Raw genomic sequence first — 15578 nt, forward strand, 5'->3', positions numbered from 1 at the left:
AGATTAAAAATGAAAAATCACATTCAGGTAATAAAATTAACAGAATCATATGATTTTTAAAACTGTCCTTGGGTTGTAATGTTATTTATTTATCCATTTAAACCATTTTTATTCTTTTTTCTTTATCTTTTACCTATTTGTTTTGTTGTATTTTCATTATTTTGTGAGTAAAAACCGCTCTTAAGTTTAAACTGGAACATGTGTGGGTTTTAAAATTACACTCAAAATCTTTGATCCAAATACATTTTATTGGCACTTTTTAAAGGAAACAAATCAGAAATACAGTACATACATAAATATTATTACGCTGGGGTAAAAAGAAAAAAAGAAAGAATATAGCTAACGTGTGAAAACCATACACGGCCTCCAGAAACCCTCAACAGACAAAGAAACAGGTCTGGAACTATCAAAAAGACAGACGTCTGCAGTGATTCTAAAAGTCGTGTCGCAACACAGTCATCATTTTAACAACTTTAACCCTACGACGTCAAATAAGAACAGCGCCACGGCCGGTTTAGTGCATATAAAAATCACCAGCACGTCGGACTTTAATGCTAATACAAAAAGTATTTAAAACAACACACACACACACACCCGCACATATCGAATGTGTATGCACCGACACGACATACGCAAAAAGAATACTTACACACGCTCAACATGGATGCCAGCAGAGGTCACGGGGTCATGGTGATGAGTCCATGCTACGCAGAGAAAGCGTCATGCTCTCGAGGTTACAAATACAGTAAAGACAACCTTTAACATGTTTTCACACCTTTTTGAATTAGCATTCATTATTATTTTTGAAAAGCTTCCAAATTGTAAAAATAAAAAAAGGGAATTTAGAGTATAATGTCAAGAAAGGCTTTTGTATTGTTCCAACAGGCATTAACATGTTGACAGACATCCATTACGATCACTGACGCTTTGGTAAATATACATAGTGGCACAGTTAAGATACACGTGGTATTAAAATCTAAATAGAAAATAAAAAGGTTGATTGAATTCAGTCCCTGTGTTTTTTTTCTCTTCCAGGGAGAGTCCTGGGAGATGTTTGTGCATTTGCATTAGAGTGGCTTCAACCAATTCAACCAGTCAAACTACCACTTTTATATTTAGATATTCCTCTTCCTCCCAGTGTTGCGAACTGTGCACGGCGTCGTTCTATTTTCCTACAGCGACGTGAACAACGGGAGTACGAGTCTGGGAGTTGGACGGTATTGTTGGGAGTATGCCTCGTAAAAAAGAATCAAACACAGGTGCCAGAGTCAGGACGTTTGAAACCTTCGCGGATGTTCTCGATTACACGCCTGTAAATCAACAACATCGCGGTGACTCATCGCGCACATGAACACAAACCGCCTCTGTGGCGGTGCACGCAACAGTAGAGCCGCTGTCAGACTGAAGCGCCAGATATTTGAAGTCTCTGTAGATTCCTCCACGCCAGCTCAACGCAGCTGGTGGAGAAACTCTGGATTCTCCCGCTGCAGTAAACGTGTCTTACTATTGCTACATCCAATTTGACTTCTTTTCTCATTCAATTTCTGCTCTGGATATCCACACACGGCGTAAAAAAACTGAAACTCTGGCCGAGTTTTAGTTTGAAAACTCGTTCACGTTGCTGGATTTTAGCGAGACGATGACGACATAGGCTCCACGATGGGTTCTTATCAGCCACAACTCTGCCATCAGCTGTGAATGAGAAGCTCCATGAACACTTTCAGACTTTAGAAGCAAACACCCGCACACGAGTGTCCGCTGTACCTGAATCATCGTTTATCAGATCGTGTTGCCGTGGACGCAGATTACTTCTGACTTGAGAGCTGAAACACTTGACGGGGGGGGCATCAATTTTTAAATGAAAATAAAGCGGTGTGGATGTCATCCCCCCCCCAAATGTGTGAAGGACAAAATCTGTGGCTTAAGTGCCTTAAGTGTAAAAAGAACCAAACCAGCCCTGCTCTTGTGGTTGTAAAGATTCTGCAGGATATGTGGTTCGAACCTGAGAAATGCAGGCACAGAGTACAGAGGGGAAAGCCTGCATTTTGTTTTTTCTAAAACCTCTGCAACTAATTTGGTTTATCAAAAACCCGGCAACAGAACTCTTAGTATCGTGAAAAAAGAAGGAAGTGTAGAATTGGCGGGCAGTTGGGCGAGAGATTGAGAGTCCGCGTGAAAAGATCACTTCAGGCGACGGAGGCAACTTTGTCACAGTTGCTGGTGTAGAGGACGTCCGGCCTGTCGTTGTCAGAGTTCTTCCTGTTACAGCAGGGAAGAGTGAGCAGGAGGAGGACGACCGCTCCGAGCAGCACGCAGCTCCCGCTGAAGTAGAACGCCAGGTCGTACGACTGCATCCAGTCAAAGAACCAGCCTGAGCAGAGACGGGGGGGGGGGGGGGGGGACACAGACACTGTGAGCTCCAGCGGCAGAGATTTCTGACAATGACGACATTTTACATTCCAATATAGTTAATCACGCGCCTCCTTTATGTTCTCTGCCTCTGCTTGATTTCACATTTGGATTTTTTGAAACATCTCTTGACGACATGACCTGGCAACAAGGTTTATCTCTGCACAAAGTAAACTGTAGTATGTTTTATATTCACAAACTTCAGACGTCTGAGGCCACAAAGAAGTGCACATCAGTAAAAATGTCTAGAATAAATTGTCATAACTAATCCTTATTCTTAATAATTGATAATTCTTTTTGGCCCCATACTTACAACACATCAGCAACGTCACTGTCTGCCTTCAAATCTCAACTCCATTTACTGTGTTGAATTTGTCCCGTTTTATTTTTTCTTATCTTATATAAGATGTAAAGTGACGTTGAGTGTTCACAACTACAATGTATTATTATTACCTCCATTACCCCTGGTCAAAAAAAATGTATAATCCGGGTTTAAAATGGGTTTTAGGAATGTAATAATCTGTTGATGACGTTCATTTCTGCTTCATTTAATCCAGTTAGCACAGCAATGAGCCAAGAGTGCTTTCAGCAAAGCTTACTTTAGAAAACATGGTACAGTATTGCTCACTATTGTTTATTTTCATCTTACTTTTACATTTTGTTTCAGTTGTAAATAACAAAATTAACAAAAACAAATTGAAAAAAGTATTGATTTTTCATTTCCCTGTCTCAGGCCTACCTGCTATACCTTTAAGGCCCACTAGTGGGTATCTTCCCACACTTTGGGGAACACGCTCTCTTACCTACAACCGGGGGTCCAAGCATGATCCCGAGTCCCCCGAAGAACATGAGGATGCCGTGGGCTTGGGTGAGTCTGTCCAGGCCCACTATGTTAGTGGTGATGTAGGAGGTGAGAGACCAGTTCCCAGAGAAGAAACCATGGAGAGCAGAGAGGATCTGCAGCCCAAAGTACGTCTTAGTGACGGGGAGGAGGAGCAGAACCACTCCACCTCCAAACATGGTGAACGTGTACAGATAGATGCTGTTGATCCACCGGATGTCCACCAGAATACCGAGCACGAGTTTGCCCACACCGGTGGCGATGGCCCCTATCGACACCAGAGGAAAGATACTAACTTCTTCAATGAGTCCCTCACTCTGCGCCACATCCTCTATGAAGAGCACAGGCGGGAATGCCCCCAGGCTGAACAAGAACACGGCAAAGCAGTACGCCACCATGGCTTGGTCCTGCAGGATCTCCGACGTGGACTGCATGTACCTGGAATAAGCCTGCTGCTTCTTCTTGATGACCTTCATGATGGCCAGCCTGGTGAGGAAGCTGCCTTTCTTCTCCGTCTGACTGGACAAGTCCTTGGCGTCCACGGTGATGAGCAGCTCCTTCACCGCCACAGTCGTCTCTGGACTGGCTGCGGTGGAACCCGCCGTGGCGTTCAGGTCGCTCGCCGGGGGCTTCTCAAAGAGCTGCTCCTCCGTGTTTCGCTCCAGGGCGGCCTTCTGCTTGAGGTAGTACCTCGGCATGTAGAGGGGCCGCATGAATCCTCCACAGGCCATGAGGTTGAGAGCTATAGCACCGATGATCAGCAGGCAGCCGTCCAGGCCGTACAGCACGATCAGCTCGTTCTGAACGGTGGCGTAAAGAAACGCTCCGATACTTGTGCCTGGAGAAAGACGGAGGAGTTTTAATCGTCCGAGACACGTGACAGGAAAATCAGTACAAATCTATTATATAACGTACTTTTCAAAGGAGAGCATTCATTTTTATTTGTAGAAAAACGATAGTATCATGAAGCGATAACAGCAGTGCACCATGGCCATTAGTTAAATCACTAGGGGTCAGCAGTGAAGGATGTTAAATCAGACTTCAGATTCATAATGGACTGACTCTGACTTTACAAATAAACATTTAATCAGTGGAGCAGCAAATCAAACCCATGCACGATGGAGAGTGACGTCGCTGTGACGCCCATCTATTGTGACGTGAGTCGCTCTAAGATATCGCCACTTTTTTCAGTGAGTCTTTTAATACTTGAGCCAAAGAAGGAGGTTGGTTGACTCTGAAATAACCTCCATCATGCAGAGGGCGCTCCTGAGGATGTATGCAAAATAAACTGGAGCCACACTGATGACACACACTTTGTATTCTTTGAGAGCTGTGTGTGTGTGTCTGTGTGGGCACTGGTTACCATGGTTACCATCTTCTTCGGACATCTACGCACACATGGAAAGTATGACCTTAATTAAGTCAGTGAAACTGCACTGACATGAGTTGTCTCTGCAGCTCCCAGGTTTCTTAGTTGCTCATGGTATGGTTCGGTTCGGTACAGTTTGGGACGGTCTAGTCACTAATTCCAAGCCCAAGTTCCTACTCTACCTTCCAAACCGCTGTGATTCAGAGCAGAGAAGGTGGAGCAGTACCTGTGGTGACGATGCCGAGGGCGAGGCCACGTCTCTTGTCAAAATACTGACAGGTGATTGTCAACGTGGCAGCGTAGACCAGACCGCAGCCCAGGCCTGGGGTAGGAGAGAGGACGAGGACAAGGACAGACGGACGGACGAAATTGTCATTAACCCGGGTGGAAGAATTTTCCCGTCTAAATATGAGAGTTACATTTCACATACACAGACAGAAGGATGTGGCTTCGGATTGTGAGATGGGGGGGGGGGTTCGTTTCTGCTTGCTCCCTAGTTTACTCTGAATGTCAAGATTTATTTATAAAGCACATCAAAGTGCTGAATGGGCTCAGAATGTGAGTGAGTAGTTGTTTGTTTCCATGTGTCAGCCCATGTGTGACAGACCCGTGACCGGTCTAGAGTGTCCCCCTCCCTCTGGCATGATGTGAGCTGGGACTGATTCCTGTCTCCCTGCAACTTTTAAACATATAAAATGATTTATACTGTAATTATCTGCACGTGCAATGCAGTGTGACCGATCTTGTTATAATAATGAATTTACAATGTGCTTAAATCTGCTAAAAAGTTCAGAGGGTTACGAGGCCTCCCAAACATTCAGCAAAACATTTAAGATGGAAACGAGGAGCTGTAAACAAGCCTCACGTGCATGCACTGCCACAGTCTAAGGCCACGTCTAAAAATAAATAAACGACTGTCTTCAAATACACGTGGCCTCCAGTCTCCAGTGCCGCCTCTGCCAAAATGCCGTGTCGACGGTGAAGAGTTCACCGGGATTAAATGTGTCTGGTTTGAAGTGTCATTTAAAGCATCATAACAGGTGGTTTCGGGCCCATGAACCTGTCAAGACTGTCAATAAAGAGTCACACTGGGCTATGACATACAACGCCTTTCCATTATTCAGTTCTAGAACGACTCAGCTCTCAGAAGTGAGATAAAGCTGTGATAGACAACTTTTTTGGGTTTGGTAACATTTCCTTTGTGTCCCCATTTAATACCGATATCACAACTTTGAGTGTCCAATACTGTCTTTTATGTCTTTCGAAGAACTGGGCTGCTGCTAACACTTGTGATGATACGTTTATACAGCTATGAAAACATCATCAACCATTTTTCAGATCATAAGGGATTTAAAAAAGAAAATGTCTGACATCTGATCCAGTATTTTTCTTTTTGCTTTAACTTAAGTTTTAATTAGCCTTAATGTCACTTATGTCTGTTTTCCGCAACAGTGACATAAAGTACTTGATTTACAGCACTGTTAATCTGTTTTATTCAGTATTTTAACACTAATTTTCATGCAGGGGAACTTATATGTCGAGATTGACCATCACTGGTTTTTCTATCCTTAGAAATGTGGACACATCAGGTGGTTGACATGTGATTTTCTCCCTCCTTTTGACAAAATACAACAGGTATAAATACACACAATGATTTCAATTACTGTTAAACAACAATGTGAACCTTATCATAGTATTTATATTATATTTATACAGACACTCACACTCGCCCCTGCCCCTGTTTAATGACTGGAAAGTGTGGTTTATGTTTGAAACACGGTGTTTGTGTGCTGATAATCTGCCTTTAATTTTTGTTTATTTTATCTGTTTTTATTGTTTGGCTGTTACTTTTTCCACATTTTTATGTCTTATAATTCATTTGAGTGGCTTTGGATCCATCTTATCACCTCACATGAGATTCTGTGCCTTTTATTTATTGTGTCTTTTCCGTACTACTCTGTACAGTACACTTTTTGGTTCACGGTGGTTTAGTCTTAAAAGTGCTTTACAAATAAAGTTGGATTGGATTCTATTCTAATGCTCGGTCTCTTCAATCTGATTTTGTGTCTGTCCTACGTAAAAAAAATTAATATTAAGGAGCATTTATCAAGTTTCTTAGATCAAAAATGAGTGAAATGGTCACGGCTGATTGGTTAAAATAATAAAATCAGTCTACCTCAACTTATGGGTGACTCCATCTATGGTCTTACCCGTGTGTCTTCCTACCATTTTATCTTTACGATTGTGATTAAACAGATACTGTTGAGGGCACAGAGGTTTTCTGCTGTGCAAAGCTCAACTGTGCGACAATGTATCAGTGTCGTTATGTAACAAATCATTAAAGTTGTCACGGAACGGGTATGATCGTTTTTCCTTTTAATGTTATATCATAAGGGAACCTGGCATTTGCCCCTAATTATTTTTTATGATTATACGACATGTGGTGACATTTTCATACGTTGCTGGGCGGGATAAGAGGCTTAGTTCACTCCCATGACCAAAATGACTGACGAGACCTCCCGTGTAACTGTTGTGGATTTCTGTAGCGCTAGCGTTGAAGTGAAGTTCTGTACAGTGCAGTAAGAAGTATTATATAATAATCATTTCTTACCGACCACAATCCCGTAGGAAAAAATGAGAAACTGCACATTCGGAGCAAAGGCACTGAGCATGAGGCCACCGGCCACCATCACGCCGCTGAAGATGGTCACGGGACGGGCACCGAAGTTGTCCACACAGGCACTGCAGATGGGACCTGAGCAAGAGGAAAGAAGACAGGAGAAATAACAAGAGGACAGTTAGGGAGGAGAAGAGACTGCGTGAGAGCATGGAGTATAAAAAAATTCAAGGAACAAAAGGAGTTTAAAATAAGTTCACACAGTCTGTGTTTCTCAGAAAAGCAGTGTTTACATGTACTGTTTGCCTGCCCACACACATTTCCTGTGTGTCCTCCTCTCGCTCCACTCACACACTTACGGTCCTGTCCACAATAAAATAAATACATAAATAAGTGAAATAAATAAGAGTCCAGACAGAGGCCGAATGACAACAGAAATCCCTACGTTACGCAGAACAGTGTGTGTGTGTGTGTTTTCTCAGATGAATCACAGCCTTCCTCACAGAGCACTGCAGGGTCTGGGGTCGCGACACTGCCACATCTCATTAGGGTCAAAGCGGGAGGCTGTGAGCGGCGCTGCCACATCAATGGAGACGATGGCGTGAGGAGCGCTGATCTCGTTTCACTGTGACACTTCTACACAAACCATCAGCTCTACCTAAAGCTGCAGTACGTAACTTGGTGAGTTTTGTGAGTGATGTAATTATTGTGATGGTGTTTGTGAAAAGAAATGATGCAACATAAACAAGTTTGCTGCGTCCGTCCTTCATGTGAAAACAGGCTCTGAAGAAGAAAACCTATAAGCTCTGACTGACAGAGGGAGCGCTTGTGTGTATACAGCAGCAGCGCAGAGGGGGGCGGGGGCAAGAAGTGTTTCTGTCTAGGGCTGAAACAATCACTTGACCAATTGATTATTAATGGATTACTAAATTAATTGCCTAGTTTTTTGTCTGATTTTCTGGCTTGTGGACAAAACCAGACATTTGAGATCATCGAAAAAAATATTGTATTCCATCGTTTGAGAATACTCTTGTTCTGTGCCTTAGAAAGCTGCCTGCTGATTGGCTAGCGAGTTTTGGAGAGACAGCTCAATGGACCAGAAGTAGTCACAGGCTTGGAGTCGCTGTCCGTGTGGAACCTGTTCCCCAGGTTTTCCCCGTCGATATCCGACAACATAATTGTATCTAACTTGTATCTATCTAATCCGACAATTGTTAAGATACTTACAAAAAGAAGTGATGTTTGCTTTCTCACATTTTATTTACCAAACACTTCAATTCACCAATTCACTGTCCCAGTCTTTGTCGTTGTTGTCAACATACTGTTGTTTTTAAGAAAGAGATTGTTTGCGGTTCGGCCTTAAACAGACATGTAACATTTAAGATTTAAGAGCTACTGCTTTCAGAATAAAATCAACTTGCTCAAACACTGCCTGAGGTTGTAACTTGTATATTTAGTCCCTTTTTTACCCCACCACACTTACATGATGTACATTACATACATTACATTCACGTGGTGCAGCGTTTCCTTGTTGTTTACTGAACACATATCCTGAGGTTGTTGAACTCGTCTTATGATATACAGTATCGTTTACTGTCTCCACCCTGCTCAACAGCAGGGAAGAACAGGAGCACTGCAGCTGTCTTCACAGCTAATGCACGTGTCCAGGACGCGTTAAGGCCCCAAGGAGATATGTGTCAAGTCATGGTTTTCACTTCACCCTTTTAAAAAAAGCCATAAAGAGTCTCTCTCTCTCTCTCTCTGTGTCTGAATCAAAACAATAACAAAAGACCTGGTTTGGTGACATCAGGAAGCAGCGTAGCTGCATGAGCTTCAGCTTCCTGATTAAGTGACTGAGCCTCTCATTTTTCCCAAAGACAGTTTGTGCTACAGCTTTTCTTTTTGTTGTGTTTTTTGTGATGTGAACCCCACACAACAATCAACATTTTTTTAAATGAGTCCTGGCTGTTTAAAAGTTTCTTTTAAACTATGTATGTGAAACATTACAGCATCTCTGTGAAGCAGAATCCAATAATCTGTGACCTTCAACAAAAGTAGGAACTCTTATGTTTTTATGTTTTATGTTGTTTTTAGAGGTTTTAATGCAGAAAACATAAACAAATGATGATAACGATCACCGACCCTGTGACCCTTCAATACAGCCACTGAGCATGGCTTTGAAATGCCGACTGAGTCATGTTTTATTTGACTCATTAGACCTTTTACCTTTTTCACTTTCCGTTTACGATAAGGTTCAGGATATAAATACTGCATATATGCATCTTTACAGTTTGTCTTCCCTTCTCTCTGGATTAGATTAAAGGTTATAATCATAACAGGCCACTGTTGTTGTTCAGTGTTTACCGACATGACTTATGTTTTATTTGTGTGGTTGTGAAAGGTTTAAATAAAAATATTTAACAAAACCAGTCTTGTATAAAGTATGGGATACTTGAGTAAAAGTACAAGTATCTTAGCAGAAAATGACTTTGGTAGAAGTTGAAGTCACTTTTTATAAAATTAAAGTTAAAGTTTAGGACATTTTCTGTACTTTACTGTACTGTACAACTCTTCTTCTTCTGATTTTATTTGGTAGCAACGAGTAACAAAGGAGATGTAGTGGAGTAAAAGTTAAAGTTGCCAGAAATATAAATAACAAAGTCAAGTACAGATATGTGAATTTTCAACTTGAGTATTTGTACTTATGTTAAATAACAACACTGAACAAAACAAATGTTACAGTCATGGCATGGATGACTTGCACTTGCTGTGCTCTCCCAGAAAAATCAATAAGAGCAGCTCAGTGTGCACACGGAGCTGCAGAGTGTCCATCTTTATGACAGCATTAGTACCTTTCTTGTAGACGCATTAAAAAACATGACAGCGAGAGGAACTCTTAAAACACCTGTAGCTTTAGCAAATACTGTACATCCACACATGATGGGGTTTAATCACCGATGATGGTGATACACAGTCACTGCAGTGATTTGACTTTGAACTGTTATTGTATCTGCTGTGTTATCAGTGGTAAGGAGAGAGTAAACATGTATAAAGCTGGGTGATTTATTGCTCAGCGCTTTTAATATAATATAAATATAAATATAAATATAATATCTGGCCCCCTCAGTTACTCATGTCAGCAGAGATTGTAACAACACTGATGCCAAAGCATCAATTCACTGCTCAGCATATACTGAATTACAAAACACAGTGTGTGTGTGTGTGTGTGTGTTACTCACTGGCTATTAGTCCCACACCAGCCACGAGGGAGCCCACCCAGGCTGTCATGCCCTTGCCTTCCTGGAAGGCATGCAGCCACTCCGGGTAGAGGACGCCCACCGACTGTGGTGACCCGTAGGCCAGGAGCTGCGCCATGAAGGAGGCCATGACAATCGCCCATCCCCAGCCTCCGTCCACGACTTTAGTAGATGGCGCCATGATGTGGAGGTTACAGCTGTGGCTTGGATGGACAGAGCAGGGGATCCTGGAGAATAAAACAAATGAAAAGTGAGCGTTCGGGAGCACAGGAAGAGTCATTTCCTACACGTGTTCTTACGCAGAGCCGCTGCAACAACTATCCTGATTCAAACAGGCAGGTTACCTGTGTGAGCTCCTGAACTCACTGACTGCAACTTTAACACATGCTACTGCTGCTGCTGCCACTTTTGTTCCTTTCTCCATAACCACACCTTAGAGGGGAAATAAAGAAAATCCACCACCACCACCAACAACAACACACCAAACCCCCCCTCCCCCTCCCCCCCCCCATCCCCATCCTAGAGCCATGTAATGTACTGTATCTCTATACTGTCTGTGTGTGTGTGTGGGGCCTGCTCCTTGTTCAGTTTTTCATTCCTCTTTCATGGACAATTTGTAGCCAAAAAGAAACTTCACAGAAAAGAGGAACCCCCCCCTTAATCATGCGAATGGTTCTTGCTGAGTCAGCATTCCCAACTAATGACTTTATCCTTTCATCGCCTGTCTATTTTTGAAGAAATTCCCTATGAAAATGACATTTAAATTCACCGTCATCATCACCATCAATGGCGGCAGCTTCTCTTCCCATCTTGTTGCTTGAGCACAAACAGGCGCGTGTTGTTGTTGTTGTAGATAAAAAACATGCAGCACAGACACAGACTCACCTCAGCATCAACAACAGCTGCAGCAGGCGCGCGCACAGCTGCGAGCTCTACACCAACTTTCCATGAAGGAGGATTCTCCCGTGAAAATCCCGTGTCGTGCGTGGGATCAACACAAATGAAATGAAGGAGAGAGCATCGTCCACGGATGCTGCTCTGGAGGGTGTGTGTGTGACAGAAGAGACAGCGTTCTCTCTAGTCAACAATGCGCTTTGTGCATCAGTCAGTCGGCCTTTTATATCTGGCACTAAACCGGTTCAAAGCTGTTCCTGCTGGTCCGACAGCAGCAGCAGCAACAGCGGCAGCGGCTGCAGCTGAGCGCGCCGCTTCCTCTTTTGCGCGCCTGGAGCGCACATGCGTGAATCAGAGATGCGGCTCAGCTACTCTCACTCTTACTGGTTTATACATCATTTTAATCTCACTTAATTTAAAAAGTACACACAATAATAACAAGACAAAGGTGTTTTACCTGGTGGTGGTTGTCCGGGTTGTACAACACAAATCAGGCTCTTTGCTCCAAAAAACATCTAAGAATAAAAAAAAGTTGTTAAAAAATAATAAAGTATATCAAAGTGTAATAACTGAAGGCACTGAAGCTTTGTTCACTCCTCTAACACAGTGTGAAGGTGCTGAGTGACTGAAGAGACAGGCACCGCTCTCTCGCGCTCTCTCTCCAGGAACAGTCTTAATATTACATCAGTCCAGTCTGAACCGGTTGATGGATGACACCACCTCCACCTCAACCTCCACCACTACAACCACATCACACCAGCAGGGCGCACTCACTGCCTCTATTCTTCTTCTTCTTTCTTCTTTCTTCTGCAGATCTGCCAAAACAAGTCAAACCTTTAAATCTATAGCCTCTTTACCACTGTGTTTAAATAAAAATAAAACTACTATGACCATCACTGCTGCACCTCAGCTGTAACTGCAACTTGTAATTCAATGCTTTTATCCTTTTTTAATGCTTTTATGCTTTGAAATGCCTTGTTATTGAAATGTGCTATGTGTCCGAGGTGTCAAACTGGTGGCCCGCGGCCAACATACAGCCCCCAATCCATTACATGGGGCCCAGCACATAATATCATGTTATAATAATGAAAACATGGAGTTCTTCCTTCAAACACAGCACCTATGGCTGAGAAACAGAATTGAAATTATATAAAAAAATGTTATCAGGTTGCAGACTCCTGTGCTACACAAATAAGATAAGATCTGATAGTCTTTATTGAAATTGCCACTTTTTTCAAAGGTCCAAAACTGAAGGTGCTGAAAAATAAACCTGCCTTGCCTTTCTGGTGATGAGCACTACAGCAAAACTATTTGTGGTGACACTGTTCTATTGTTTTTATTATCTTAATATGTAGTATTTTTCTATAAGTATATGCATAGATGTTATTCATGTATATGTCTATGTCTAATAAAAACTAATAAAAGGAACACTTTATCTTATATTATCATCATCCTGTTCTGGTCAAACTGCAGAAAGTGAATGAAAAACCTTGATTAAAAACAAAAAAACTGTGTCACTGAACACTTTTGTTATTGTGTTCAGGTGAGTTTTTGTATTGTGGCAGTCTCCCGTGAAAAAGGAGATTTTAATCTCCAGTGACTTCCTGGTTAAACAAAGGTTAAGCTAATAAAAGTATAATAAATAACAGTCTAAGTCTATCTATTCCCATACGGAAACACCATAAAGCACACAGTATGTCCCTGTGTAAAACTGACATACTCTATGTTACCTTTGTTCCCACACAAAACCACAGTAAAATGTGTCTACACATACATATATTAATGTATATATACAATTGTTTTCACCTCATTATGTCATGTATGAATAATGAATACATTGTATACATTCATTTGGTCATGTACTGTAATATTACTGTTATAAATACCAAGAGTAAAATGTAATTATGTACATGTATGTATATATATATATATACACACACATACATATACAGTACATATATATATATATCTATAAGTTAAAATTTTAACATTTATATATTAGAAATGTATACTTTTTTTTATGTTACTGTGACATGTATTCAATAATAATAATAATTCATTTTATTTACATATAATGTATTTCATATATGGACATTCGACATGTGTACATACTACTACAGTACACGTTACCTATATGTGTAATGTTTTTATATGTTCAACCTGTACATTATGACTATATATTAAAGCAGACATAGACACTGTGTGTTTCATCATAATGTGTGTTTCATACACATTTGCATTGATATGTGTAGGATACAGGGTGATTATTGTGTGTGTAGTATAAATCCCATAATAACCTAGGATCAGACAGAGTATAGAAACAATGCATCTCCTGTGTTCTGCAGTAACAGTAAAGACCCCAGAAGAAGATGTGGAGACCAAACATGAAAGAAGAAGGGGAGTGAGTGTGTGTGTGTGTGTGTGTGTGTGTGTGTGTGTGTGTGAAGAGAACAAACCAGACCAGACCAGATGACAACATGGTCCTTCAACCCTTAATGAACCTGAAATTCTTCAGGAACTTTGATGCTTTTCCCAGATCTAAAAGTCTGCTGCCAAAAAAGAGACTTAAAGAAGAGATTTAGGCTTTATAATATATAATCCTCTTCTGTTTCAAGAAGTAAGGGGGGGGGGGGGGGTGTTCAACCAGAAGAAGTGCATGTAGGGGACAGAGTGTGTGAATCAGAGGGAGGACGGTGGGGAGTTAGTTACATGATACACTATTGACCACTGCTAGAATCAATTATGTATTTCACAAGCTTGCAAATTTACTCAATCCAGTGTCTGTTAAAGGGCAACTATACTTCTGAGTTACAGACACATCATCGTGTGATTTATTTGACATCAAATCTTTCTTCGCTTTGCATCTTATTTTAGCAAATGAGGGCCTATGAAGGCAATGGGTGACAAATATCTTTGATTATCTTTATTATTTAATGACCTTTTACATGTCAGTGTTACACTTTTAGGAAAGTTGTTATTGTATAAAAATTTAACTCATGTACTGTATTTACCGTTTTACTATAAAATCTGAAAAGCCAAACCAAAAGCAAACAAATGACAAAACAGAATTAACAAAAACTATTTTACTAAAATAAAGTGGGCAAAAGATTTTATTTCCTCAAGTGAATGTCATGTGACTCCACTGCACATGGAAACATGGTAGACCCGAATAACAGTCACCGAACAGGGTTTAGTCTTCACATTAAGTATGATTAGCATATTCTTCTACGCTTGTATTCTCTATTCTTTTGATACGGTTGATTAAAGCATTCCCTTACATTTGTATATGGACTAAAAATATGGTGGTGTACCACAAGGAGCTATTTCGGGACCCATAACATTTGCTAAATACATTATGTGACTTATTTTTGAGTTTGGTGTTATGTTTATGGGGCAATATTTAACCTCTCCGTACCTTTTAGTTGAGATGTACTGTATGTTTTAAATAACATGCTACTCATGTTTGAATTAATAACCCTTGATTATACTCACACTGTGATCAAGGACATTTTTAGAAATGTATAGGAAATGTAAGCAGCTCAATATCTCCTCAATATTATTATGCAGTACTTCAAATTTGGTAAAAAAAACAAAACATTTATGTCCAAAATATCTTGATGACAGAACCAAATCTTTTTCAAATCCAACCAAGCAAGATTTGGTTTAACCCTAGAACAAGGTTTTATTCTTCGGTCATGTGCCACCTTTGAATTTATTGCCAATTTGAAAATGAATTGGCCAAATCTTATTCAGGACACAAACCCATGAAGACCGCTTATCGTTTACTTTGGCACCAAGTAGCCGTAGAGTTCATATTATCCAAATTAGGGCAAACTTTGATTTCCAAAATCTGTTCCTTAACCCAAATATTGAGCCTTCACCTTTAAAAAAATAAAATAAAATTATCTTATAGGGGCTTGTACATGTTTTTGATCCAAGTCAAAACCACACAAGTTATGATTACCTAAAAAAAAGTGCACACACACACACACTACCTAGCATTTCTGTATGACCTAACCTTATATTACGGAATCTTTTGCGACACTTGAGAAGCTGCACCCTGGTGCTTTTTTGCGTAAGAGGCTTGGCAGATGTTAACACACTGAGCCACCCTGCTGTCTGGGTAAATCTCCCCAGGTTTGGCTACCTTGATCCTTAAAGCTGCAGAGATGAACGACCACTTCAGCACTC

At 41.0% G+C, this 15578-nt stretch overlaps 1 protein-coding gene across 4 annotated transcripts; it reads right to left on the minus strand.

Annotated features, from left to right (window-relative positions):
• Positions 1-229: 229 nt before the first annotated feature.
• On the minus strand, positions 230-12236 carry LOC131474210 (monocarboxylate transporter 9-like). Of its 4 annotated transcripts, XM_058651972.1 has the most exons (7): positions 12162-12236; positions 11845-11902; positions 10476-10720; positions 7231-7374; positions 4846-4941; positions 3213-4088; positions 230-2371 (listed from the first exon to the last, which is right to left on the minus strand). In XM_058651972.1, the coding sequence occupies exons 3-7, from the start codon at positions 10672-10674 to the stop codon at positions 2187-2189; spliced, it is 1500 nt and encodes a 499-aa protein (XP_058507955.1). In that variant the 5' UTR covers positions 10675-10720; positions 11845-11902; positions 12162-12236; the 3' UTR covers positions 230-2186. The 4 variants fall into 4 exon arrangements, with proteins under 4 accessions (XP_058507955.1, XP_058507954.1, XP_058507953.1 ...); XM_058651971.1 differs by lacking the exon at positions 12162-12236 and having other exon boundaries at positions 11845-12093; XM_058651970.1 differs by lacking the exons at positions 11845-11902; positions 12162-12236 and adding an exon at positions 11379-11813.
• Between the last annotated feature and the right edge of the window lie 3342 nt (positions 12237-15578).

This window comes from Solea solea, chromosome 15 (assembly GCF_958295425.1).
Source record: "Solea solea chromosome 15, fSolSol10.1, whole genome shotgun sequence".
In the NCBI taxonomy this organism is placed as follows: domain Eukaryota; kingdom Metazoa; phylum Chordata; class Actinopteri; order Pleuronectiformes; family Soleidae; genus Solea; species Solea solea.

What these genes read in the sequence shown, in the direction of transcription:
- LOC131474210 (XM_058651970.1), bottom strand. An exon ending in TGGTGTGGGACTAATAGCCA is followed by an intron (nt 7,375 to 10,475) that starts GTGAGTAACACA and finishes CCTCTTGCTCAG; the next exon opens with GTCCCATCTGCAGTGCCTGT. An exon ending in GCTTGGACCCCCGGTTGTAG is followed by an intron (nt 2,372 to 3,212) that starts GTAAGAGAGCGT and finishes GTCTCTGCTCAG; the next exon opens with GCTGGTTCTTTGACTGGATG.